Here is a 27074-nt window from a genome sequence, read left to right on the forward strand (position 1 = left end):
TTTGAGAAACACTGGTTTAGAAGCCATTCATTGAATTACACATCCCCCCCTTTATGCATGTAATGTGTTCCTACATTACGTGAAAAGATAGGCCTGTACTGTATCCAGTGCTAGTTGGGAGCCAGCTGGAGGTCTCCTAGGGGTAAGTGAAGATTTCTCCCCTTACTACCACTAACACCCCAGCCTGCCCTATGGGGCTACTAGGATCTCCACCAGCTATTCAGCTGACAGACATCCGAACAACCTGGTGTAAAGCTGCCTGGCTCAGAAAGGAGGAGGCCTCCACCTGTCCCATCCCCTCCTGGGGGTGGTCTGCCCCTGTTCTGCCCTCCCCCCACCCAGAAATGTTGCCTCCCCACCACCCTCCCCATGGCCCTGCTCCACTTGGCACTTTACCTGCCTGTACCAGTAGCCAGATGCTCCAAATGCAGTGTTGGAGGGGCAGCACAGGCCACTCTGCTGGCGCTGCTTACTCGGGGGGGGGGTGTCACAAATTTGCTTTACGGTATATTTGCAACACCTTCTGCCAGTGTAGGGACTGCTGCCCAGCAGAGCTCCCAGTTTGGATTGAATTTTGAATCTTTTAAAAATGAACTTCCTATTTAATTTAAAATATTTGAAAACTGGGCTATTCTTTTAAGTGCTTTCATTTCCTTATTTGCTTTTAATATTTGAATCTCTGTTAAAAATAGGTTTTTAATTCCCACTTTATCATTGAAATGCTAGGGTTGAAATCTATAACCTGACAAGGCCAATAGAAACGATTTTGTGGTTTCAATAGTTTAAAACTATTAAATAGTTTGTGGTTTAGGGGATTGGACAAATTTCTGGAGGAAAAGTCCATCACAGGTAACAAGCCATGATGGGTTTGTGCAATGTCCTGATTTTAGAAGTAGGCTACCTCAGAATGCCAGATGCGAGGGAGGGTACCAAGATGCAGGCCACTGTGAGATACAGGAGGCTGGACTAGATGTGCTTTGGGCCTGATCCAACTGGGCTTTTCTTATGTTCTTAACAGTTCCAGAACTTTATCTGCTTCATTATTATTTGAATTTAAATATGGTCCCAAGGCAGTTCACAGTGTTTTAAAAGGCAATAAAACAATCATATAAAAAGACCCATTTGTAGTGAGCAGCATTTTTCAGTTTTAATCACAGTACACAAGCTTCGTGAAACAGGTGAAGTGTTAGCAGCTTTTTGAAAGTAGTAAATTATCTCTCTTAGTAAATTATTCCAAGCTCGGGAAGCCACCACAGAAAAGTCCACTTCTCATGTGTACACCACTCATATCTCCTTAGGTGGGTTAAGGCCTCTTCTGAAAATGTTAATTTCCAGGTATTTTCATATGGCAGCAGATGTCCTTGAGATATAATGAACCTAAGCCATATAGCACTTTAAAGTTAGGAATTAGCACCTTGGATGTAATCTGGTAACCAATGGACTGCCAGTGTAGCTCCTATAGGATGGATATCATTTGCTCTTCCATGTGGCTTCCTTTAGCCATCTGGCTGCCACATTTTTGATCTCAGAAGCTAAGCAGGGTCAGGCCTGGTTAGTACTTGGATGGGAGACCGCCTGGGAATACCGGGTGCTGTAGGCTTATACCATAGTCTTTCGAGACTGAAGGTTGCCAACCATCTCTCCCTAGAGATGAGGGGGCCCTGGCTGGATTTCTTGAGAAGCTGCCTGAGCACTGCTTCCTCCAGTCCTGATGGCATAGGGGGGACATGACTGAGACATACAAAATTATGCATGGGGAGGATAAAGTGGATAGAGAGATGCTCTTTACACTCTCACATAACACCAGAACCAGGGGACAGCCACTAAAATTGAGTGTTCGAAGAGTTAGGACAGACAAAAGAAAATATTTCTTTACTCAGGATTTTGTCCCCTTTCTCAGAGTTCACAAATTAAAAATATTCCAAAAACAATATGGGTGAGCTTTGTCTGGCAGCGACTCTGCTGCCTGCAGTGGGCATCTAAAAACAGTTCAGCTGCACCCAGAAGAGATGGTCCAGTCAGATGTTTCTTGTTCTCCTGGCTCATGCCTGTCTCACCCAGCTCACAGCTATTAATATTATGCAACGATTCAGTATAATACAAGAAAAATCTTTCTGTGTGACAGTTGAAGTTTGGGGGCCACTTGCTGTCTCTGCAGTAGATGCAGCCCAATCAGAAAGGTTAACTTGCTAATGCACCTGCAATGTGATAGCTTCTCTGCAGGATAAAAATAGCACACCATCCATTAGATGAGAACTTTTTTTTTTTTTTTTAGCAAATGGTGCACTTCCTTTATGTTATTTTTATCATTCAAATTTTTAAATTGTTGTGTATTATTCCAATAATATTTTAATTAATATAATAAGTGATAATATTGGAATTTAAATGACCCCCCCCCCAATAAAAATCACTTCTTATGGCTAGGGCTGTCAAATGCTTTTTAGCTGTAAAGCTACGCTTCATTCCCAGTGACAATTTTCAGCCCTCAGAAGGCCTTAGAAGGCATTCTGAGGGCTGGGGAGGCTCTCACCCCCCCACCCCAGAAGAGACCAGAGCAGAGCTCTGGTTGCGTTTGGAGGGGGAGGGGGCACCCTTATGCCATTGCAGTACACTGACCCCCAGAGTCCTCCATCCAGCATTGCATACGTATTTCAGCAGTCTCATCATTAATGCCTCTCTGATATAACCATGTATGTCTGGCAGTATAGCAGAGAAAATTTTAACAGGCCCTTATATAAAATTGTCCTGTGGTTCCAGAGATTCATGCCTAAACTCAGCCAAATGCGGCTGCCGTGTAAATATGAGAGATTCCAACACTTGCAAAGAGTTCTGCCTTTAAAAGAATCAGTGACTAGATATGGAGATCTTTGGCATCGTGTTTTAGGTCCTTTGTGGCTTGTACATTGAAAATTAGAATTGTAAAAGCGTAGCAAAGTCAGCATGGAGTGCAATAGCCAAGTTACAATTATGGGAAAACAAGCCTTTCCTAACAGGTGCTCTCCATCCGAAAATATTGCATATTTTATGATGGTTTCAGTTTTTGTCAGGATTATTAAGTTATATGCAAATGTATCAATATAATCTCACTGCTATAGTGTTTCCCCCACTATCTTTCCTACATTTTACTGTTACTGAATGTTTAAACATGCAATTGTTCCTAACAGACCCAGCGCACAAAAGCATTATTGTTTGATTCTGAGAGCACAGAACCAACATTTTGTATCTTAAATTGTTTGTCTACTTATTGGACGCCAGTTGCTCAGGTTTTACAGTGCACGTTGGGCTCAATCCAGCCAAAGTTAAGCTCCACTGATTTTTTTTTTAAAAAGAGTTCTTCGTTTGCTCATTTCTCCCACACTGAAACCAGTGGAGGCTAAAAGTGCTTAGCATTCACTAGACTGTTCTCATAGTATTTTGCTTAAGGGGAGTAATATTGGAATTTATGTAAAGAATGCATCACTACCTGAGAGGTAAAAGCTAAAGAAAACACAGGCGCAGAAGTGTCTGTATTAATAAGGTTAGATTAAAAAACACACACACCATTTTCTTGTTATTTGACCTGTACAGTTTCCTAAAATCTGAACCCTCCATCCAACCCATCTGAAATTTGTTATGGAGTAATTAGGCCAAAATCTCAATCAGTTCTCCAAAATTTTATGTGAATGTATTGAAAAATGACAGAGGTTTAAATCCCTACTTGAATATTGAATGCCCTCCTTTAACATTTGTTATCTTTTTTTCCTCAAGAAAAATTCAGTTCCTTTTGGGTTTATGTCCCTGAAATAGTTTTCAAAAATTGAGCAATGTTTGGAGGTACATTCTTTTGTTATTTTGTAGAAAATATGTCAAGTGCTTATTAAATTATTAGCCTCTAAATCCTGTTGTTCTCAGTGACTGATTGTACTGACATTTAGAATAATATTCATTTGGAAAGGATCATTTAGATCCTTTTGTGTTTTTGCTTTGTTTTGTTTTTTGGCCCTCAACAAACACGGCTGCTGCCGAGCCAATAACAGCTTAAAAAACCTTTTGCTAATAAAATCGACACCACTTCTCCAGTCATCCAGAAATTTGATGCAGCTTAAGTTGAGTCTGGTCCATCGACTTCTCAAATGTGGTTGAGATCTGCAAGAAATAAATGAGATATAGCACTTTCAAACCAGATCGTGCTCTTCTTCAGAAAAATGAAATAACTTTTTCAGTCTTTCTGAAATTTGTTTTGGAGTACAGAGGAAAAACTCCCCTGGACATTTTTGCCTTAATATTTACTAGTGAAGTAAGTGACATTTGGAAGATGCATTGTGCCTTGTAGAAATTCATCAGGTGTATCCTTAGCAGATGATTGGACAAGCTTCACCTCTTCAGTTTCTGCCTAGATTTATCCCACTCCAGCACAATTTCAAGCTGAAAGGTCAAGTCAACTGGCTCAATCCTATCCAATTTTTCAATGCCAGTGCAGCCATGCCCATGGGGCATGCACTGCATCCTGTGGTGGAGAGGCAGTCACAGAGGCCTCCTCAAGGTATGGGAACACTTATTCCCTTACCTCAAGACTGCATTATGGTTGCACCAGTGCTGGAATGTTGGATAGGATTGGGCCCAAAGTGTAGGAACATGGAACTTATAAGCCAGTATAATATACAATAGTACACAAAGCCATTACTGCTTACCTGGTGCAGAAATTAACGTGGATCACATTATTTCAATTCCCCAAGTTTCTTTTGGAGCATGAGGCAAAATTGCAAGAACCTTGATACTTAAAGTCTTATACTGAAGGGGTTTTTTTATATTTGAATTTTCTTGTTGGTTGTGAGAGTTCTTTTCTCAATGGATTCAAATGTATAAAATCAGAAAGCTAACATGGGATTAGTTATTCCTTCAAAGCTACTGCAAACTTTTATTGCCTAAGGAGAAAACTGAGTAAGATTCCTCTGGAGGTCACTTCACAGTACTAACTCCCAAGTTCCCATCACTGGATGTTGGAAAAGTTGAACAACAATTTGACTTAGAACCATCTGTCATGTGTCCTCCGCACAGCAAAATACTCAGGAAACAGATATGAATTTCATACATGAAAGTAGAGCTTGATAAAGTCTACAGAATGGAAATGAAAATGATATAGCTCATGGTTGTCATATTTTCATTCTGTAGAGGCCCAAAGTATAAGGTAGATTTTACCTAGTTCAGTATTATAGCAATAGCGAGCAAGATCATTGCAACCAGTTTCTGGGTAGTGGGAGGGCAGCCAGGGAGTCAACCAGGCCTTGGGGGGGGGGATAGGCCACAGTGGCACAGGCATTACTTGGGCCATTTGGTGTTTGCACCCACAAAATTGTGGGCACAGATCCGAGTAGCACCATCGGACTGCCTGGGGCATTGCTCAGGTAAGGGGAAGGAAATCCCAGTTGCATCCCAGCCTGCACCAAACCTGCGCTGGATACAGTGCAGGCCAGTCAACCTGCCTGTTCTAACGCAGGTTAGGATTATGCCCTAATTATGTCTTTTATTGCAACTGGGAAAACAGAATTTTCTATCCTCCCACAGACTCAACTGTCCTCCAATCCTGCGCTCGATCCCCTCCAGTCTGGTTTCAGCTCATTAAAATTCACTGCCACTGCTCTCATAAAAATTGCTAGTGATCTTCTCACTGTGACACTAAAAGGTCTCATTATCCTTCCTTATCTCCTGGCTGCCTTAACTACAGTTGAATGCTGGGCCTTCTGTCTTTGTGACTTGTCCTCTATTGCCTTTCTTCCTACCTGTCCAATTGTTCTTTCACATTCTCCTTCTTTCTCCTCTTTATCTCTCTCTGTTGGAGTATCTCAGGGCTCTCTTCTCATGCAATCTTCTGTCTACACAGTGTCCCATCAAATCCCATGGCTTCCAATATCGCTTCAACATGGACGATACCCATCTCTTTTTCTCCCGGAATTTTTTCTTCCATCCAAACCTGCATCTTCAGCTGCCTGACTAACATTTTTGTTTAGACGTTCATTTGCACCTTGACCTTTATATGTCGGAGAATGAACTTTTCATCTTTCCTCCCAAGCCTTCCTCTCCCATTTGCACGCCAGGAGTGTGCACCCTAAACTCTCCTTATCCACTGCTGTTACTGTCCATCTCAATTGCAAACCTGGGCCCAGAGTTTCCTGGGGTCAGGACCTCAAAAAGCTGTCCCCCAGCTGGTAAACTGAAAATGTCATTTTTCAGCATTTTGAAGGCGCCAAAGGCCTATGGGGGGCCCAGGGAAGCCGTGGGCAGCCTCCCCAGCCCTTAAATGATGAAAACGTCCTTGAAAATGTCCCCCTCTCCCTAAAAAAGAAAAAATTGGGAAAAGGGCATGGCACCATCCCTGTGGGATGCCACCAGGGGCATTTGCCCCCCTGACCTCCCTCAGCTATGCTTCCATTTCCCTTCGCTGCCTCTTTCCTTTCCTTTGTGTCTACCTGGAGTGTAAACCCATCAGGGTAGGACCTGGCCTCTCTTGCTGTATAAGTACCATGTACTTCAGTGGGGGTTGGCAACCTTCAGTCTTGGAAGACTATGGTATCACAAGCACTTTATAAATAGTAATAATTATATCTATGCTACAAATATATTGGTTTTATGTAAATTTTATCAGTTTTTAATATTGTGTCCAAAAGAATTTTTGGAATTAGCTCGATGGGGATATTTTCTAGAGACTCCTCCTGCACCCAGCTCCCCAACAAGAACTATAAAAGCATAATAAATAAACCAGTATAAAAATAAAATAGTCCTTGGTTTGAATATCTGTCAAACCAGTTTAGGATTATGCTGCAGTGTTGAGTTCTGTCCTAAACCCTTTTTTGTCCAAAATTCAGTCATATGGTTTACCTTTTTTAAATGAATTATACTTCCCATGGTGGAAATTTAACCCTAAACAGCAATATTGTGAATCTAAATGTCTAATTATCTCTCCCATCCAATTCTGAAGGGGGCATTCTTTGTTTCTTACTGTAATGTTGCATATCCTCCACTATTTTGGCCTTTCGGTGGATCTCATATATACATTTTTTTTTTTAAACAGGGATTTTCCAGTGTGGTTGCAAACACATCTTTCCAAAAGCATATCAGACAGTCTATAGGATTGATTACTCTTGCAGTTATTTAACCCCAATGAGATCTCAAGTATTATGTAAAATCCCATTATCAGACACACTGTTTTATGCTAATGCTAACTGGCTAACTGCAAAAATGAGAGTCATATGTGTTTGGCTGACAAGCTCAGAGACAGATGGGTGAAAATAAACCATTTACTGTGACACAAAAGAGCTTCAAGTTGGGTCACAAGCAGGCCTATAACAGATACAAGCTTTGTAGCTTTCTGTGCAGACACACAGTGTAAAGTCTAATTGTCCTGAATTAATTTGTTCACTGTAAAAAAAAAAGAGAGAAAGAAAAAAGGGCAAGAGCGTAACAGTGCTTGATCGAAGCAGCTCTTTGCTTAAATTAAGAGTGTTATTTTCATGGCCATTACTATGCCTTGGATTGATTACTAAGGAAAAGAGACAAGTGTGAACCTTTCAAATTAAGCCATTTGTTCTGCAAAGAATAAATTTGTGCTTTTATGTCCAGGAAGACTAGACTTTACTGTTGCACAGTAAACAGTGATCATTGAAAACATTTATCTTGGTGACTTTTTTTTGGTTCAGATTTAGGGTTCATCTGAATGGGGCTTGTTTCAGATTTGCTAATTCAGCCCTACTAATTCCCATGTTAGAGAGGGCTTTGAGCTCAGACAACATGCAACATGGTCTTGTCTGCCTGCTCTGCTGATAGACTCTTGATTGCTCGGCAGAACTGTAACACAGAGGTGTGTCAGTGTAGGGCTGAATATATATTTTATCCATTTTATCCTCACACAATTGGCTTGCTGCAAAAGCACTGAATTCTGATAACAGAAATATCCTGTGGTGGCGGACCTGTGATGTATAGTTGAGTACAGCTATGGCTGAGATTCATTTGGCTCATTGCAGGTGGCAAGTCTCATAAGGTTGTATCCAAACCCTCTCTTGTACAAGTACTCTATGCTCCTAAACATCTGCACACTTCCTCAGGAGCACAATGATATGCGGTACAGGGGGCTGGCAAACAAAGGGGGAATCACTGAAAATCATGCCTGTCCCCTTTTGTTACTCTTGAGTAAACATGCATCGGACAGGGCTATTCAAATCACAATTCTAACAGTGCTGAAGTGTATCCTGGCAAACCATACTGAGAATAGCAGCAATAGCATACTGTGTTAATGTGCAAGCTCAGAGACAATCTTGTTACAACAAATGGAAGTTTATTTGATTATTTGGCTCCCTATAATGACTGCAAAGCACAAAAATATGTTCTGTATGCACTTTAAGCCCTTTTCAGAAGTTTTCCCTCCTAGATTCCTGCATACATGGGTGGGGGCAGTGCGAACGTGCAGGAAAGCCCTGCATTTGCTCCCACATGCTCAAAAACTCCCACTCTCCCGTTAATCAACATTTGTCTGAAATGATAAATGCTGGACACTGGGGGGAGATCCTCTGCATGATTGTCACTCTTTAACATCCCAGTGAACCAAAATGCACCGAAATTGGTGCGGCCTTAATTTATTATAGGAATTCTGCAAACCTCTGGAAGGAAGGAAGGAAGGAAGGAAGGAAGGAAGGAAGGAAGGAAGATCAGCTGAAGATCTCCTTAGATCTACTTCATGATTCTCACATTTAGATAGCTGCGCATGTTACATAGCAAACATGATTGCTGCATCTATACCAATGTCACACTGGTGCTTCCCACAGCAGAATGAAAGTCAGCATATTCATTTCTTGGAGCCATAGTTTAATCTGTTGCCGTTTAATTTGTAAAGCTGCCCTTAGAACAAGCCTAAAGGAAGAATGTACATGAGACAATGTTTTCGACTGTCATAAATGTCATCACGGAACGACCTAATGTCAGACAACACTAATTAGTCTTACTGTTTTCTGCTGTGTTACAGGGCCGATGCTCAAGGGAGAACTGCAAATATCTTCACCCACCACCACACTTAAAAACACAGTTGGAGATCAATGGACGCAATAACCTGATTCAGCAGAAGAATATGGCCATGCTAGCCCAGCAAATGCAACTAGCCAATGCCATGATGCCTGGTGCCCCATTACAACCAGTGGTAAGTGTAATTTTTGTTGTTCTTTGCTAATATCTGTGTGTAACCATTATCAATGGCAAAAAGAAACACTGCAAAAGTAATGTCTTAATTTATTTCAACCACAGAAGAGGTAGCGTGCATTAATTCTAGTTCTATAGACTGTTAGACACGTTGCATAACCTGACTTCAATTTGGTGGATTGGCCTGTTGGCAGAAATACTTGTCCCCAAAGTGGGTGAGCCTGCTTTACCAATATCCAGCTGCAAATCCTGTCCACATCAAGTGATTTGTGACATGCAGCTCTTATGGGTTGGGCTAGAGCTGGGACACTGAGCTGGTGACAGTGCTTTAACTCAGGGCAACCAGTTACGCATGGTACCTCACAAGTGATTTATATGCCACTTGATGAGGAAGGAGGAGCAAAATTGTTCAGCCTTTCAGTGCGGCAGACTTTCAAATGTCTTTTTAAGGGATATTATTATTATTAAATTAACACTACCCCCACACCTTCTAGTCATATAGATTGCCTCATCCCATCCCGTTCTACCTCAGATGACCCTTCTGTTTTGCTATCGCTTCACTATCATTCCCTACCACCTCCACCACTGAGCAATATTGCCTGCCATTCACATAACTCTGCCACCAGTGGTTCTAGTTGGTCAAATGCAGTACCTTTTGATCCATGGTTGTATGCTGCTGCACATCAGGCAGAGAAAGGGGAAGAGAGCACAGTCTCTATCCCTACCCAGAGCACTGCACTGTACTTCTCTGACTAGAAACAGAGGTAGCAATGAGGGCAGTGAAGGGCAGTGAGTCCAGTAAAAGGCAGAATAAAAAGCAGTGGTGGCAGTAGTTGCAGGGGGTCAGTGCGGGAGGGATAAGTAGTGTTGTGCCATGGTTGCAATATGGTGCTTCACCAGGAGTGCTTTCTCTTTCTATTTGGGTTCCTTGGCAGAGTTTGGAAAAATTCAAACTCATTGTTTCAAGTAGATGATATGCCATCTCATACCCTCATCTTTGGTTATCTGATGTGACTTAGAAATGATGGTATGGTTTGACTTAACAGCCAATTTTTTAAAAGCCTGTTTGTAAGTAAGTTCTAGCTTGCTTGTAAATCTGGTAAACGTGTTTAGGATTGCAGTCTAAGAACCAAACACACTTGGCACTAAATTCACCAGTATGTAGTTGCAGGCTTAAGGGTGCAATCCTAACAAACTTTCCAGCACTGACAGCAGGATAATGCAACTCCGATGTGAGGGAACAAAATTTGCCTTACTTTGAGGAGACGTCCGTGACTGCTCTCCAACTGCAGGATGCAGCACATGCCCCATTGGCACAGCTACGCAAGTGCTGGAACGTTGGTTAGGATTGTGTCCTAAGTTTACTCATGAGTAACAGTCATGCAGGGCTGCAAGTCAGAAGAACTGCAACAAGTAAGTAAGGTATGTCTAGTCCTTTACCTCTGTACTGTTTTCCTGCTGAAAATTGCCCCTCCCGCAAGCAAACGTTTGGGGAAAATACCATTTACTACAATGGATTAAGTAGCTGCGAGGGGGTCAGAAGGACACCCCACCTCCCACAGCAGTCACAGCCTCATGCGTTTGCTGCTCAAGGCAAACTTGAGCCTGACTAACTTCATGCTGACATATTTAACATCATGTGTAGTTTTGCCTAAGGCTGTAGGAAAGCTTACCAGAGCTCTTATCCTCAAATCATTTGAACCAGTTTTCCTAAATTTAGGGCACAAGCCTAACCCGGTCTGCTCAGAAGTAAGTCCTATTTTGTTCAATGGGATTTACTCTCAGGAAAGTGTGGTTAGGATTGCAGCCTTAATGTAATTTAAGTTCTGTTGAATTCATTTGGTCTGAATAAATTTAAATTATAGTGTCCTGACTTGATCAGATTTTCAGGTCAGACAGTAAACGTTCTGCGTTTTGCAGCAAACAATGCCCATTGCCTGGCGGTGTTTATTTTTTATTTTTTACTGAAACTGACTCTGTAAGAGAAAATTTTGAAAGCCTGGTTTTAAGTCCTCTGTGTTTAGTTTAAATTTTGACATGCCGGATCAACTTATCAGCTTTGGCAGGACCAGTAAATTGAATCGTGTTTTCCTTAAAGTGATAATAAGAGAACCTATCAGAAATCTGAACTGTGACTGCAACAACCTGATTGCTAATAAATTATGTCATGTTTTGTTTTTCTGAAGTCTTCCAAAATGGTCGTATCCTAAAATTATGCTGCTACTCTCCACAGAGTACAAAACCTGGGGTTGAAGTTAACTGAGGATACCCTCTTTCCTAAAGTGAGGTAGCCACATGCTCCAAAGTTCTGGATATTAACCTTATAGTGAGTCAGATCTTTGGTTCACCTGTCTCACTTTGATCTACTCTAACTAGCAGAAACTCTCAGAGGTCTTGGGAAAAAGATATAACCTTACCCTGGTACCTGAGATTTAATTTGGGACCTTGCAGATGTGCTCTGAGCTACGGGACCTCCCCCACATCATTCACATTATAGCAAACAGGAGGAATGAACAAACTGTGCTGCATTAGAGGTGCCTCATCAGCCAATTATATAACAAAAGTGAGGAGGAGGAGGAGGAACTTGTGTCTTATACTCAAAGCTTTGGTCCATTTAATTCAGGACTGATTGGCAATAGATCTCCAGGATCTCAAGTGGAAGCTTTTTTTTCCAGCCTTGCCACATGAGACCTGTTTCACTGCAGATGCCAGGGATTGAACCCGTACTCCCACCCCTGAAATAAAAGTTCCATCCCTTGTAAAGAAGGATGGAAGGAAGGAAAGAAAGGACGTGTCGCCAGGCAAACTCTCTGATGTAAAGCTGCATGCTGTGAAATTACTACCAAAGTTGCATTGACAACCATGGCATTACTTTGAAGTTTAAAACTGTTGTGTTGGGCATATTCAGAAGGAAACTTCAACACATGGTTATATTGGGGGGAGGGAGTTACTTAGTGATAGACATGCCTAACTGGTTTGGTATGACCAGTATAATTCCTGGCTTCTTCCTTTCCAGTGGCAGACCCTCATGCCAAAACCCAAATTGTTTTTTCAAACTAAGGAAGATTTGAAAAGTAGTTTGTAATGTGGCTTGGGGAATCTTTCACCCCAGATAAAAATTCCACTTTAGCATGTTCAAGCTCTTTTGGATCCATTAATAGATTATTCTGTGAGATGCAACTCAGAAAACATCCAGACCTCACAGAGTCACCCACAAGTAAGCTACAAGGATGCACAAGAATTCCACCAGGAGATGTCTCTTGACTGTAAAAAAGTTACCATCATATCTAGGTCTCAACCTAGGAAAGTGAATCAGATCCCAAGCCTGCCACAGTTTTCCTCAGTTTCCAGAGTTTGGATTGACTTCCAAAGCAGCTCATCCTCAAAATTACTGTACCCCACTTTCCTCATCAGACCGTATTAATAGTTTGTGGTTTTTTTGCTTCTATACAAGAAAGGTACAATGGTTTTATTGCACAATTATAAGTTTCCATCACCTTGAGATCTAAAGTTTCAGTAATTATTATTTTTTAATTAACAAAGTATGCTTATTATTGACTTGACTGAAAAGCATTAGTTTAATATTTTAATTAGTTAACTCGATACTATTATTATTTTTTCATAGAACCATATGCCTCAGACATTCCAAAAAAGAGGGGGGGAGGGATCTCCATATTTCATCGACACTGATTCCATTTATCAATACCAAACATTAAAGGTGAGAAAATATTATAATTTTGGGTTTTCTTTGTGCTTTCTAAGTTTTTTGCCATTTACAAGTAATGTTAGTTTCTCACATTGACTGGTTTAATGTACATTCAGATCATGACAGAGACAACATTTCAGAAATGATTTTCCTTTGCACAATTAGTTACAGAGCAAACAAAAGAGGTGACATTTGATTTAATATGGAGTTGTGCCTAGAATATTGTTGGAGATGGAAGGGTTGCCAAACCACTTGAGCACAATGACCACGACACTATCACATTCAACGTATAAGTGAGTGGAAAATTGCTTAGAAAGGTCAACAGTGATATTTCATTTCAGAATTTATCAAATATTAGAGCATTTGTTATAAACAAGCTGAAGGGGAGTGTTAGACCTTGAAGGTTAGAAAAAACTACTGTAATAGATCAGATAAAATGTATCCCACATAATTCGGAAAGGTACAAAGAAGTCCAAGAGAATTCCAGTATGGTTGCGTCAGTGAAGCCTTAAGAGTCCCAACTGAGGGAAAAAATTTTTAAAAAGGGCAAATTCTAGAAAAACAAATGCAAGTTGATGACAAGGGAAGCAAAGAAGGAATTTGAGGAGCAAATTGCTAAAAGCATGAAAACAAGCAACAAATATTTATTTGGCTCTATTAGGAGCAAAAACCTAGTATGGGAGGAAGTAGGGCCTTTAAAAGGCAAGTCAACCAAGTATGAGGTTCTAGAGCTAATTGACAAATTATAAATTAAGAAGTCACTGAGAGCTAGTTGGCATGCACATGAGATTTCTTAAGTGATCCTAATGTAATACTTCTGAAGTCTTAACAAAGATACCTAATGTATCATTACGATTGGCCTTCCTAATTGTGATTTGGAAGATATCCACTATGACTTCAGTTTTAGTTTAAAGCAACCCTGGGTGTGCTTTTAAAAAGAAGGAATATGGGAAATTGCAGTCCTGCGGCCTGTCTGAGATAAATTGGCACAGAGCATGATTAAAGCTAGAATTCTTAAACAGTAAAAAGAGAAGAAGCTTGCGGAAAAATAACCAGCAAAGGGAAACACTGACATACCTGCCTTTTAGAATTCTTTGTTAGTGTCAACAAGAATGAAGTGAGGGGCAGACCAGCAGATGTCATATACTTGGGTTTCCAGAAAGCTTCTGAGAAACTCCCTCATCAAAAGCTCTTAAGTAAATTTAGCAGTGTCAGGATTAAAGCACACATCTTCCTGTGGATCAGTAGCTGTTAAAGAACAGGGGTAGGTGCTGGGAATAAATGGATAGTTTTCACAACGGGGAGTCAAAAATAATTGGTCCCTGAAAGATGGGTCCCATGCTACTGAACATGCATAAATGATCCAGGGTCAGGGGTGAGCAGTGAGATAGTCATTTTTGCCCTGGATAAAGTTCAACTTCCTGATCATTTAGTTCTCTTTTTGAACACCTTCCCTACAAGGAAATGCAAAAACTTCTGGAGTTTTTGGTTTGGAGAAAAAAAAATCACAGCCCAATCCTATCCCCACCATTTTATACTATGCAACTGCACTGAAGGAGCGCTCACTGCATGGGGGGGGGGGGTGATGACCAAATGACCTAGGGAAGATAAGTAAAAATATTTTTCACTGTAGGCCTCCTGGACATCAGTGGGTCTCTTTGGATCTGCGCCAGCTACTTTGCTGGAATACGTACGAGGAGAGGCAGGGGGCATGTCAAACTGGAAAAATGAAGGTAGAATTCCAGCATGCACTGCTGCTACTGAGATCCATCCACTCCCACCTCCGAACCACTCTCTGCCTCTTGCCGTTCCCTGCTTTGAACTTCCCTTGAACTGCCCATGACTTCAGTCTCTGGCAGGTGTACAACATCTCTGGTGTTTGCAACCAGCGGCTCTGATGCATTCAATAGCAGCATGACTGTTATGGTGCTGTCGTGGAACTACACAGTAGATTGTGATATCTGGTGTCATAAATGCCCAATAGGATTTGGCCATCGTTGGAACCATTATAGGGGTTTGCAACACTGGAAATCAGGATCATACAATCAAATTCACTGGCAATAGATTCAAAAGAGACAAGAGGATGAATTATTTCAGATACACCTTATAGAGCACATAGTCCTGTATATGCTACTGGCCACTATCTCAGGCTAGTCAGCTAAACCTGTAGGCTGCTTCTGTCTCTCCCTCCCAAGGAAGGCAGCTTGGCTTCATTGCCCTGATCCCTGCTAGAGTACTGCCTCAAATGCATTCTAAGGGCTTGCTTCAAAGTCCTGTTTCTGTCTTTGAGTCCCTTCTTTGCCCAGGTAGAATTGCTTGGTTAGCTGATTGCTGCCATTACCCCTGCAACTCAATGCTCTCAAGGCTCACAGAATAATGATGATAACCTTGATCAGCAGTGCAACTTCGTTAAATAACCACCAACATCCTGCTATTTTCCTTTGTGTTGTGTGAAGTTACATTGACTACATTCTTAATGTTCGTTAATTTCTTCTCTATGAGTGCTGACTGGTCCTTTGTGTGCGTGCATTTGTGTGTGTCTGTTTTTCTGCTTTTTGTATATTTTTATAGAGACTCAGGATCAGCCCTGAATCTCCTTCCTTGTGTCTCCTTCCATAACCAACCCCTTCAGTCCTCCACAACAAGGAGAATCTCACATTCCAGTTGTGCTCTCCCTTCAGAGACTTAGGCTACCAAGTCTTAGTTCAGTGGGAGAGACTAGTTCCCCTACCACAAGTGGGTGTCATGATCATTCACAGCCTGCTTCTAGGCCCCTTGCCTGTAACCCTTGGTTCAGGCGACGGAGAGCTGCCCCAAAACACAGCTTTTCCCAATGGCCTGAACAATGGCGTCACTAGGATTCGCATCACCCAGTGCAGGAGGCCTGCATGTCACCCCATGCAGTGGGCGGGGCAACACCCCAGGTGGTGGGCGTGGTGATGTACCATCGCCCCGCCGCCACTGGTTTTTTGGCTGTAACCTTTTGATAGAACACAGATATTTCAATGTGGTTTGTTTCATTGCATTCTGCATGAAATTACACATTGATTGATATATAACATGTTGGTATTATTCCTCCAAATTCTAATTTTAGTGATTTTGAAAACTTGTAGAGTCACACACACACACACACCGTGTCAACTTACTAACACCTTATTGCAGCAGGGTTTTTTGCATTGCATTCCACTGGAAATTCCACATCCAATGGTATATGGCATGATGGGGTTGCTCCTAAAGCCGCAATTTTAGTGCATCATTCCCCAGTGCGCGTTGCCCCCCTTGCGCCCCCCCTTGCATGTCACCCAGTGCAGCCCGTGCCCCCCGCAGTGCCCTAGTGACACCACTGGGCCTGAACCACTAGAACCCTTCATCCCCACTAATCTCCCAACTTTCTTCCTCCTCCTCTGCACCCCTAAACCCTATTTCCTGCCTCTGGGTAGCCCATCTAATATTCCTACATCCTTTCTCCATGTTTTCCTCCTCTTTCTTATGTCCTTTCTCCTTCTCTTTCACTTCCCCCTCTCCTTCTAACAGTTTTCCCCAGGGCTCTATTGAATGTGATTGTTACCTGTAGAATTCCCCGTCTAGATTAAAAGTGTGTCACCTATTAGGCTCAGTTTGAACCCACACACCCTCTTTGGTTTTTGAACACTGGTAAAGTTCCATGTATACCTGATCTTCATTTTTCTTTCACTGCTAGATTATACAGTGATGCCAATGGCCATTATACTGTTTTTGATCCCGCCCCCCCATGTGCACATCTTACATGTGCTTTAAAAAGCACTGTCAGTAACAATTCAGGATCAGGACCATGCCACTAGACATGGTTGACTTTAGCAAGATAGCTGTGTAATAGCAATTCCGAGTAGTCCATCCATGTATTGCAACCTTGAGGACTGGTATCTGTTTATTTTAAATTAAAGCAAGGACCATCTGGCATTCTAGATTATTGAGCCAAAAAAAGAACCCAGGTAGGAAGCAGGCACACTTTATGTGGCCCAGTAAAACCTAGAGGATTTAAAGATGCTTTTAAGGCAGAATTATTGCCACATTGAAGGTGGTATGATGCTGGTATGGCAGATGAGTATGTAGGGTGCAAGAACAAGCTGCCTTGCATGCTAAAATCTGGTGCTACTTCTCCTATCAAGACAAATAATTAAAGCTGAAACCAGTTGGGAGGGGTGTGGGTCTTGTCACTCTCCTCATCATTGTGACTTCTAATGGAATAATCCTAGACAAGAACATGAAGCCTATCATTGGGCAGACAAGCTGAACAAGCAGCTATTACCTCAGAATAAACATCTTGATTGTTCACTTGGGCCAAGTGTCGCATGTAAATCTATTACTCTCTCAATGCAAGGGACAGGGAGGGCTTTTAAAGAGCTCTGTTGATTAGGCTTGTTATAAATGTCAGAAACAGAAGCAGTAGTAAATGGTCTCAGAGAGAGCAAGCAGGGCAAAAAGTGAAATGATTGATCCAGTTTACTAATAAGGGTGTAACTAATAAGGGTGTAAGGGACAAACGATCTTGCGACAAAACAATAGGCAGGATTGATTTCTGTTAAATTATGAAATGAAATGGAAAAAATATTTTGTTAAATGATGAACTGAGCCAAAGCTGTGGATGCTACTCAAATGTACAACTAATTGTGTGCATGGTTTGCATGGAACTAATTCACAAAGAAAGAAAGAAGGAAAGGAAAAGAAAAGAAAAGAGAAAGGAGCACAGACAATGATAAATTCATAAATTCTTTATGAGAGTACCTGGCATGTGCCCTAAAAGGCTCAAACCAATGATATCTTCTACATTGGTATATTAGTAAACATTACACTAGTTTGGTATTTTTGTCATCAGTTCAGGACTGGGTGCCTCACTGGAAATACATCAGGAACAAAATGGAAATGAAGCCTATTTTAATCACATGCAGTTAAAATAATTTGCATATTATTTTCATTAGTGAATCAGATCCCAAGCTATACTTGTTAGACCTGCTACATTTGTTCTGCAGTGCTCTTATAATGAGACTGGCATCCCTCAAATGGGAAAAATATGGTGCAGCTGTTGAAAATCAATGTCCTGCCCCTCCTTTTCTGATCCATTTACACTTTTTGTCACCTTTTAAATGTGCGTGTCTGAAAATATGAAGACTAGAGCACTGAATTTTGTTTAAATGAAACGTAGGATTCTCAAGTGCATAACATGTAAGATTGAATGGGAGACTTCTTTCTGTCAAGCTAACTTTCAAAAGAAGCCTAAGATTTTATAATAAATTATTATTATTAATCATGTACAATGAAGTACTATACAAAAAACTGAACATTTGAATGAGCCCTCTAGCTATATATTGTCCTCCCTGTCTTAGGACGTTAGAACATCTAGTTGATGAGACACAGACCTACCATGGTGGGGTTTGTTTCCTGACCCTTTGGGAGATGCCTTGCACCACTAGGAGGAAGGACCAATCCAAAGCATCATCTCCTCCTGTGTTCCGGAGGGCATCCCACCTCCAGACCATCCTGGAGAGCTAGGAGCATCCCTCTAACCCCCAGCAAAACAACTAGGATACCGGAATTGAGAAGCCTTGGAAGACAGAAAATAGGCTTTACAAGGGCAAAAGCCGTGTATATATTACATAAGAACATAAGAACAGCCCCACTGGATCAGGCCATAGGCCCATCTAGTCCAGCTTCCTGTATCTCACAGCAGCCCACCAAATGCCCCAGGTAGCACACCAGATAACAAGAGACCTGCATCCTGGTGCCCTCCCCTGCATCTGGCTTCTGACATAGCCCATTTTTAAAATCAGGAGGTTGCGCATACACATCATGGCTTGTAACCCATAATGGATTTTTCCTCCAGAAACTTGTCCAATCCCTTTTTAAAGGCGTCCAGGCCAGATGCCGTCACCACATCCTGTGGCAAGGAGTTCCACAGACCAACCACACGCTGTGTAAAGAAATATTTTCTCTTGTCTGTTCTAACTCTCCCAACACTCAATTTTAGTGGATGCCCCCTGGTTCTGGTGACAGTGTTTGACAGTGGTTCTGGTGATATTGCCTACCAGTAGAGAGAATGACAGCCCAATCCTATGTATATCTACTCAGAAGTAAGTCCCATTACAGTCAATGGGACTTACTCCCAGGAAAGTGTGAATAGGATTGGGCTGTGAGTCAGGTGAGAGGCAGTTGTGTGCTTGATTCCAGGCCCAGAGGCTGCCCCTTTAAGCCTGTTCACTTTGCTGCAAGGGAATGAAGCCCAGTGTAGTCCAGGCCAGGAGATATATAGAGGTCAGTTTGAGTTGGAATTCTGCTAGATCAAATTGTTCCCTCAGTTCTCTCCAGGATCCTGTTAACTCCAGCTGCTTTGGCTCACCTCACACTTATCATGGGTCCTTGCATGAGGCCAAGACAGGGCATAGGTTTGGTATTGAAGCATCCTCCATGGAAGAAGATTTTGAATCTGAAGTGTGTTCAAAGTGATCCCCCAGCTGCATTGTGAGGTGCTACCATCCCAAAAAGGAGTGTCCCGTGTGTGTACGCCTGCAGCTTTGACTCAGTTTTTAACTACTCTCTGCTTTTTAAAGTGGCAGCCAATGCATTTGAAACAGGTTGGAGTGTAATGGAAGAAGGTCCACATCTTTGCACCCTGGAGTCCAGCAGCACTTAAGATAGTTTTATAAGGTTGAAAAGGTCATCTTCTCAAAGTGAGACACACAGAATTGTGCTCCAAAATGAGTCATTGTGAAGTGAGAGACCTATTCTTTACTGCGATAAAATCCATGAGCCCTTGAGTTACTTACTTCTTTCAAAGCAAGTAAAACTATATAATTACTTCAGATAGTTGTATAGTTATTTAAGATTAATAGCAGCTGCAGCAAGAAAGCTAGTACTAGTAGTATCAGTTAACATATCTCTTAAATCAGGAATGGGCACAGCGACTGACAGTGCACAGCTTGTTTGCTGTGGCTTCACAGGCTCTTGCAAGCCTGAAAATGATCATTAGTATTGAGATCAAAGCTCAGATTTACAAAGCCATGAATCTCTGGGTAAGAAAGTCAAGAGATAAGGGTCACAGTTTGCATTGAAATATTCCTGCTGCAGCAAATTAAAGCTTACTCGCTCATGTTAAACAGTGAAAATATATTTAGGTAACTGTTAAATGTGACAGCCTATACATGTATTGTATAGTGCTTCCTATACAGAATAAATTGAATAGGACATTTGTAATGTATGAAGTGGACCAAAGATGCAGATTTAAATAAGAATACATAACTATAAATTATCTAATTACACATTTCAAACTGAAACATGAAGTTCAGTGTCTTCAAAAATTACCCAGAATTTCAGAGCATATTCCTTAAAAAAAAAAAAAAATCACTCAGTTTACTTAAAACCTGAGAAGAAATCTCTTCTTCTTTAAACCTTATGCAGTATCTTATTTTTTTTCACTTTAGCTACTTTATGTACTTTAGAGAGCCCTAAATGCTTGCATTTCTTTTGGTGAACTGAGGCTCGGCTTATACATGAGTATCTTGAGTATTCAAAATGAGCATGCTGTGTGCACCATCAGAACCCATTTTACAACAGCGGAGCTATGTTCCTCTGTGATAAACCCCTGTGTGTACTGGCCCAGTCCTGGATAGAATTGGGCTTTAAGGGGAAAATAGATGTTCTGGGCGGAGGATGTGTCAGACAGAAAGGAGAGCACAGAGCATGTAGACCAAGCTGGTCCCATTTTCGTAGGGACAGACTAAACATATGCAGAAGTGAATCCTAAAATGACTGGGGCAAGAGTGGGAATAACTTTTGGCTTATTTTAAGGTTCAGACTTTGTGTGTATCACTGGATAATCACACAAGTATGAGTACATATGGGAGGCCTTGTAATGTGTGATGGGACCTGGCTGATGCCAGACAAGAATCAAGGAGGGAAGTGGAGACAGCATAACCTATTTTGCAGGCAGTGAACTGTCTTTCCATCTCTGGACAACTGAGAAGAGTTGCATCCCAATAGCAAAAGCAACTGGGCCTTTTGCTTTAAAGGGTCTTGTAGTTATAGTCATATAAGGTCACCGAGTCATTACATCTTGTGAACACAAGATCCTTGATGCTCCTGACATTTTGGTGAGAATTAATATATTTTCAGGTTGTTAAAATGCATAAAATATCTTAGAGACACTTCTAACCCAAACTGGCTCACTCTCAAAATGAGCACCCCTCATCTATACAAACCTTATTAAAATGATACCCTGTGCCACCATCCAGGGCCTAGGAGAGGGGTGTAAAGGAGGCAATTTGTACCTGGGCCCAGGGTCAAAAAGGGGGCCCAGGATCCAAAGGAGGGGGCCCAGAAATTTCCTGGGATCTTACATTTTCCTATGTAAATGTGCGGCTGCAGCTATTGACAAGCCATGTACTCTGGGCCGAGGAATGCAAACATGACACTCCTTAACATGGTATCAAATCTGGGAGTTAACTGGCCTGCTACAGTAGCTCTTTGGCTTGTGAATCTGTTTACCATGAAGGAGTGTAGAGGAGCTCAGGGACACACCTGCAAGACTACAGCTACTGCAGAAGCAAGTTTTGGTACACACAGGACACTTTCCATTCTAGTGTGAGCCTAAATAGGATGATGTTAATTTTCTGCATGATTTTCTATATTTAAAATTTTTTAGAGACTTAGGAGTATGTTTGGTTTTCTGTATTACTGTATTACTGTTGATGCCAAATGGGTGAGTAGACCTGTACTCCAAAGACTTTTTCTGTCTCTCCCCTCCCCTCCACCCCTTCCTGTGCCCATTCTGATCACCTGACATCACCTTCCCCCCACTTTGTTTCAACCCTCCCCCTTTGCAAAAGGGCCCAGAATAAACTTTGTACCCCCTGATAAGACTCCTCTCAGAGGCCCTGCCACCATCCCTTTTATAACAGCAGTCCTTTTATAGTGCAGAAATTTTGTGCATGTTTGTTCAGTCTTAAAGAGGTGCATCACATCTCTCCTACTGAAAAAGTTTGCTATGTTTGCTAGTAAATGCTAAATTCCATAAGGCCACTAGGAGCTAATTCTGAACTGTGAGCCTGTGATCTTTGCCCTTTGGAATCTTCTTTCACTAATGTGCTTAGAAAGGCAGCCCTCAACAGCAGGTGCCAGTAGTTTGTTTTTCACAAGACTAGAGACTAAAGAGAACTTATTCTAGGTGGTAAAGTGAAGATTTGTTACTGATGACACAGACAGCAGCTAAAGTGACACAGCAGCTACAGTGCTTTAGAATGGTGTTTTACGGTAGACGTCTTCCATGACAGAGTCAATTAAAAAAATATATATATTGCTAATGCTTGCCCTGCACTTAAAGATACTCTTTAAAAATTGGTTGTGTGAGTTAGAAGTTTGGAGAGAAACTGGCTGTGCAAATGGGCTCTCATGCTTCAGATTGGATGCCTTTCTGACATACTCCCTAACTACATTTCTATGGTGTACTTCCACATAGGTGAGGGCTGTGTGTGAATGCCACAACCATGTGAGTGTACTGATCATGTCAGTCCTGCCCATAAAATTAGAATCCAGTGAGAAACACTCATGCAGTTGATCCCATTCTGAAGGTTGCAGCATTTATGTGCAGTTCCCAGCGGTGTTGGAAGGTGTGACAGAAAAGCAACTCCCCTGAAGCTGGGGGTGCATCTGTATAGGGCATCTTGAAATGTGCATAAAGCAGTAGATCCCAAACTTTTTAGCACCAGGACCCATTTTTAAAAATTATACTCTATTGGGATCCACCTAGGTTTCCCAGACTTTAAAAAAAGGAGATCTAGGAAAAAATAATATTTGTTTGTTTAACAACCAGAAAAAAAGCATCCTCAAACATTTATCTCCCTATATTTACATATGCTTGCAAACTGCAGGAGCTGAGCTCTTTGCAGGGTAATTACGCACTGCAGTATCTGATTTTTCAACAGCCTCAGACCTTGAGACAATTAGTTATCTGAACTTTCCATCACCCTTTGGGGACCCATCAAAAATCAGGTTGTGATTCACCAGTGTGTCCTGCCCCACAGTTTGGGAACCATTGCCATAAAGGATATTTGTCATAAGAACATAAGAACAGCCCCACTGGATCAGGCCATAGGCCCATCTAGTCCAGCTTCCTATATTTCACAGCGGTCCACCAAATGCCCCAGAGAGCACACCAGATAACAAGAGACCTGCATCCTGGTGCCCTCCCTTGCATCTGGCATTCTGACATAGCCCATTTCTAAAATCAGGAGGTTCACATACACATCATGGCTTGTAACCCATAATGGATTTTTCCTCCAGAAACTTATCCAATCCCCTTTTAAAGGTGTCCAGGCCAGATGCCATCACCACATCCTGTGGTGGGGAGTTCCACAGACCAACCACACGCTGAGTAAAGAAATATTTTCTTTTATCTGTCCTAACCCTCCCAACTCTCAATTTTAGTGGATGTCCCCTGGTTCTGGTGTTATGTGAGAGTGTAAAGAGCATCTCTCTATCCACTTTATCCTTCCCATGAATAATTTTGTATGTCTCAATCATGTCCCCCCTATCCCATCAGGACTGGAGGAAGCAGTGCTCAGGCAGCTTCTCAAGAACATTTGTTCCCTTACCGTGGGGCTGCATTGTGCCTACACCAGAGCTGGAAAGTTGGATAGGATTGGGCTCTGAATCATTTATGAATATGCAAGAAAATAAAAGGGTAAGCTTGCTGACACCATCAAGATGGGGAACATAAGAACAGCCATGCTGGATCAGGCCATAGGCCCACCTAGTCCAGCTTCCTGTATTTCACAGCGGCCCCACCAAATGCCCCAGGGTGCACACCAGATAACAAGAGATCTCATCCTGGTGCCCTCCCTTGCATCTGGCATAGCCCATTTCTAAAATCAGGAGGTTGCACAGTCATAGAGTTGGAAAGAACCTACAAGGTCATCTAGTCCAACCCCCTGCTTGTAGCAGGAATCCTCCTAGAGCATCTCCAACAGGTGCTTGTCGAGTCTCTGCTTGAAGATCTCCAGTGAAGGGGAATCTACCACTTCCCTATGCAATCCATTCCACTACCCAACCACCCTTACCATCAGGAACTTTTTCCTGTTGTCCAGTCAGAATCTCTTCTTTTGCATCTTCCTCCATGGAAAATGATATAGACCTGGATGTGTTCACTGAAGTATTGCTGGGCTCTTCATATAGGTAGAGCACATGCCTGTCTCCTCCATGAGGGTGATACTCAAGTTCCTTTCACACAACATCCTTTCCTATTCCGTCATCATCTCCACACCTCCCACAAACAAGTTGTGACATGTGAAGTACCCATAGAGTCACAGTATTGGAAGATATTAGTAGTCTTTCTGGTTCTGCCCCTTGCCACAAACTCTAACAGGCACAGCGTAGAACGCAGTGCACTGCAAGTAAAAAAGATGTATGTAACAGTGACATAAAAATAGCATGGTGACTATCAGTTATATGGTTACAGAAATAAGAAGGGCAGCTTGGCCCTATTCACTGACCAGCAGTCACTGACTGTTAAGCATCTGTTCATATGAGAACTGAGTGCTGCTTCTGATGTCACTGTCATTGTAGATGATCAATTTACAGAATATTTGGGGATAACAGTGTCTGTGGCACTTTTTCCTCTTTTTGAGAAACAACTGAGACATCAGAATAAAAATTGCAAGGTATCTTTCATCCTGTTTCAGCATTAGAACAGAATGAGGCAGGATGACACTGCATTATGAAGAAGTCAAGGACGTGAATTTTAACCAGTGACTTGGCTACTAAGCACACAATGACTCAGCAGTCTTTGCAACCAAAATTAATGAGTTCTCATTTCTGTTGCTGCGTTCAGATAGCTCCGTCTTTCTGACTATGGACCACAGGGAAATGTTGCTTAAAACATTATTAAATATCCCCCAGTGCAGAGAATGAAAATGATGTTAATACTGTTGCTAGGTGTTTTCTTTCATACCCTGTATTACTGGAAATACTTTCAGCTTCTAGACGTTATATCTTCTAACTTCCCTTTCTTTCTCCCACTGTACACACACAGTTCTTCATGCCAGAAGCCACTGCATCGAGCTTATTTATTTAGGCCTAATTCACACCAGTCTTGTCTTGTCTTGTCTGGTGTAAGCATCCCTTGGATGTGTCAATTCAGGGAACCAAATTCTGGCAAGCCTAGAGTCTGATGCCATAGCCACGGAATCAGTGCCAGCACTTCAGAGTCCAAGATGTGAATTTTTGTGACCTCTGATAAGTGAGAAGAACTTCTGGTTGGAAATAAGAGAAAAGGGGGTGATATCTTGACTGTGTGGGTGTCTGGGTTTCCATATCTGTGCAGCTGTTGAATGAGGAGAGTCTTAGCAGCACAGCACAAGACTTCTCTGGGTCAGACTCTGTCCCAGAGCTTATATTATACCATATTGGGACATAAGAAATTTCCAGAACAGTATGAATCCCGCTTTAACTCTGTTATTTGATTACATTTCCAAAAGTGCATTGACTATATTAAGCTTTTGAAATATCATTGACTGCCAAAAAAATGGAGAATGGACTTTGAATGAGTTGGTGCAGCTATCTGACAACATTTTACCTCTAAGGTTTTAGTTGCTGGATTTATTGGATGCTTGGGGTGTATCTATAACACAACTGGAAACAATCCTCCCCCCTTCAGTATATTAGCTGGAGAATTTCATATTGCTCTGTGACATGATAGGTCAACTCAACCAATTGCTCACTGTGTAATTAGGCTAATCTGTCTTCCCTTTGGGCCTCCCGCATTTTTGAATGCTGGCCTTTTGGATTCTCTGTCTGCAAGAAAGTGAATGTAGATTATCACCACATGAGGTTGATTTACTACAAAGCAGTGAGAGAGGGTGCACGCATAGTGGTCAGAGTCACGGGTACTAAGTAAAAGTAGGGTGAAGCCTGGCTCTGCAATGTGCTACCTTTATCTTGATCAATGGCTTCATGGACTACAACTACTCTGCACATATCTCCACATTATCTGTTATCTGCTCAAAGCTTCACACTCTGTTAGTGTTAATGAATGCTAGATTATAACGTAGTCATAATAGTAGTGGAGCAGATTGTTATCAGGAGGTTGCTAAATGAATAGAGTCTTTCCTGCATATAGTAATGTTAGTAAAACTATGCTGTTTCAGTGAAATTCTAACTGCTGGCTTTGCATGTGAAGCATTGTGAATGTAACGGACCCACTAATATGTGCATTTCTTCTTCTTTTTTTCTTTTTCCAGCCAATGTTTTCAGTTGCACCAAGCTTAGCCACCAATGCTTCAACAGCCTTTAATCCCTACTTGGGGCCCGTCTCCCCTGGCTTGGTCCCAGCAGAGATCCTGCCAACAGCTCCAATGCTGGTTGCAGGGAACCCTGGCATGCCGGTTCCTGCTGCAGCAGCTGCAGCAGCACAAAAGCTAATGAGGACAGACAGATTGGAGGTAGGAAACGGCACCTTATCATTGTGACTGGAATTCTTCTACCTGCTCAGATCTGTATTAGGAACCATGTCAGCAGTTGTTACAGAGCCTTTGTGCAGAGGGTGACGCAATAACATGTCCACATCTGGATAATCATTGAGAAGAGACAAATTATGACTCACAGTCTTCAGTTCCTCCAAAAAATTTCTAACCTAAACAAAATGAACTACAAAGAAGGCAAGATCTTCACAAATCATATCCTAGAGCTGCAATCTTGCCTAAGTCCTTGAAAAAGATGATCAGGCTGTAGAACTGCTGTGGTCTTAAACTGTTATGTGAATGGCTTAGTTATCTAAACATAATTTATGTACCCTGGTGTCTGCATGTCTCCATGCCAACTGCAGTGGTTCCCAAACTTTTTCATCTGTAGGTTCCTTTGACATACTGAGCCATTGGCTGCAGCTCCCTAATAGGGCTTCAATCCTATGAGTTGTATAGGGCGGTGGGTTTTTTTGCAAGGATTCTACGGCTCCCTTGACTGGTTCCTGCGGCTCCCTGTGGAGCTATGGCTCATATTTTAGGAAACGCTGTGCTAGCCTATGTTTATTGCAGGAAAAAGTAGATAATGACAATTACCAAGTTCTTATAGTTATCAAGTTCTTATAAAATTTCCTAAGAGCTCAGTGCATAGTCTGGAAGCACATGATACAGTTGTTTTACTGGAGTTACTAAGATCTAGATCTGGTCAGTTCCTAGATGGG

General features: G+C 41.8%; 1 protein-coding gene across 19 annotated transcripts in view; it reads left to right on the plus strand.

Moving 5' to 3' along the window:
- Window positions 1-27074, plus strand: part of MBNL1 (muscleblind like splicing regulator 1) — a 188473-nt gene that overhangs the window by 131370 nt on the left and 30029 nt on the right. For 10 of the 19 annotated variants that reach the window (XM_066618772.1, XM_066618764.1, XM_066618767.1 and 7 more), the window contains 4 exons: window positions 8993-9163; window positions 12788-12880; window positions 23439-23579; window positions 26134-26334. In XM_066618772.1, coding sequence (XP_066474869.1) covers window positions 8993-9163; window positions 12788-12880; window positions 23439-23579; window positions 26134-26334 — 606 coding nt within the window. The remainder of the gene's footprint in view (window positions 1-8992; window positions 9164-12787; window positions 12881-23438; window positions 23580-26133; window positions 26335-27074) is intronic. The other 9 variants (XM_066618775.1, XM_066618783.1, XM_066618777.1 and 6 more) reach the window with 3 other exon arrangements.

This window comes from Tiliqua scincoides, chromosome 3 (assembly GCF_035046505.1).
Source record: "Tiliqua scincoides isolate rTilSci1 chromosome 3, rTilSci1.hap2, whole genome shotgun sequence".
NCBI lineage: Eukaryota > Metazoa > Chordata > Lepidosauria > Squamata > Scincidae > Tiliqua > Tiliqua scincoides.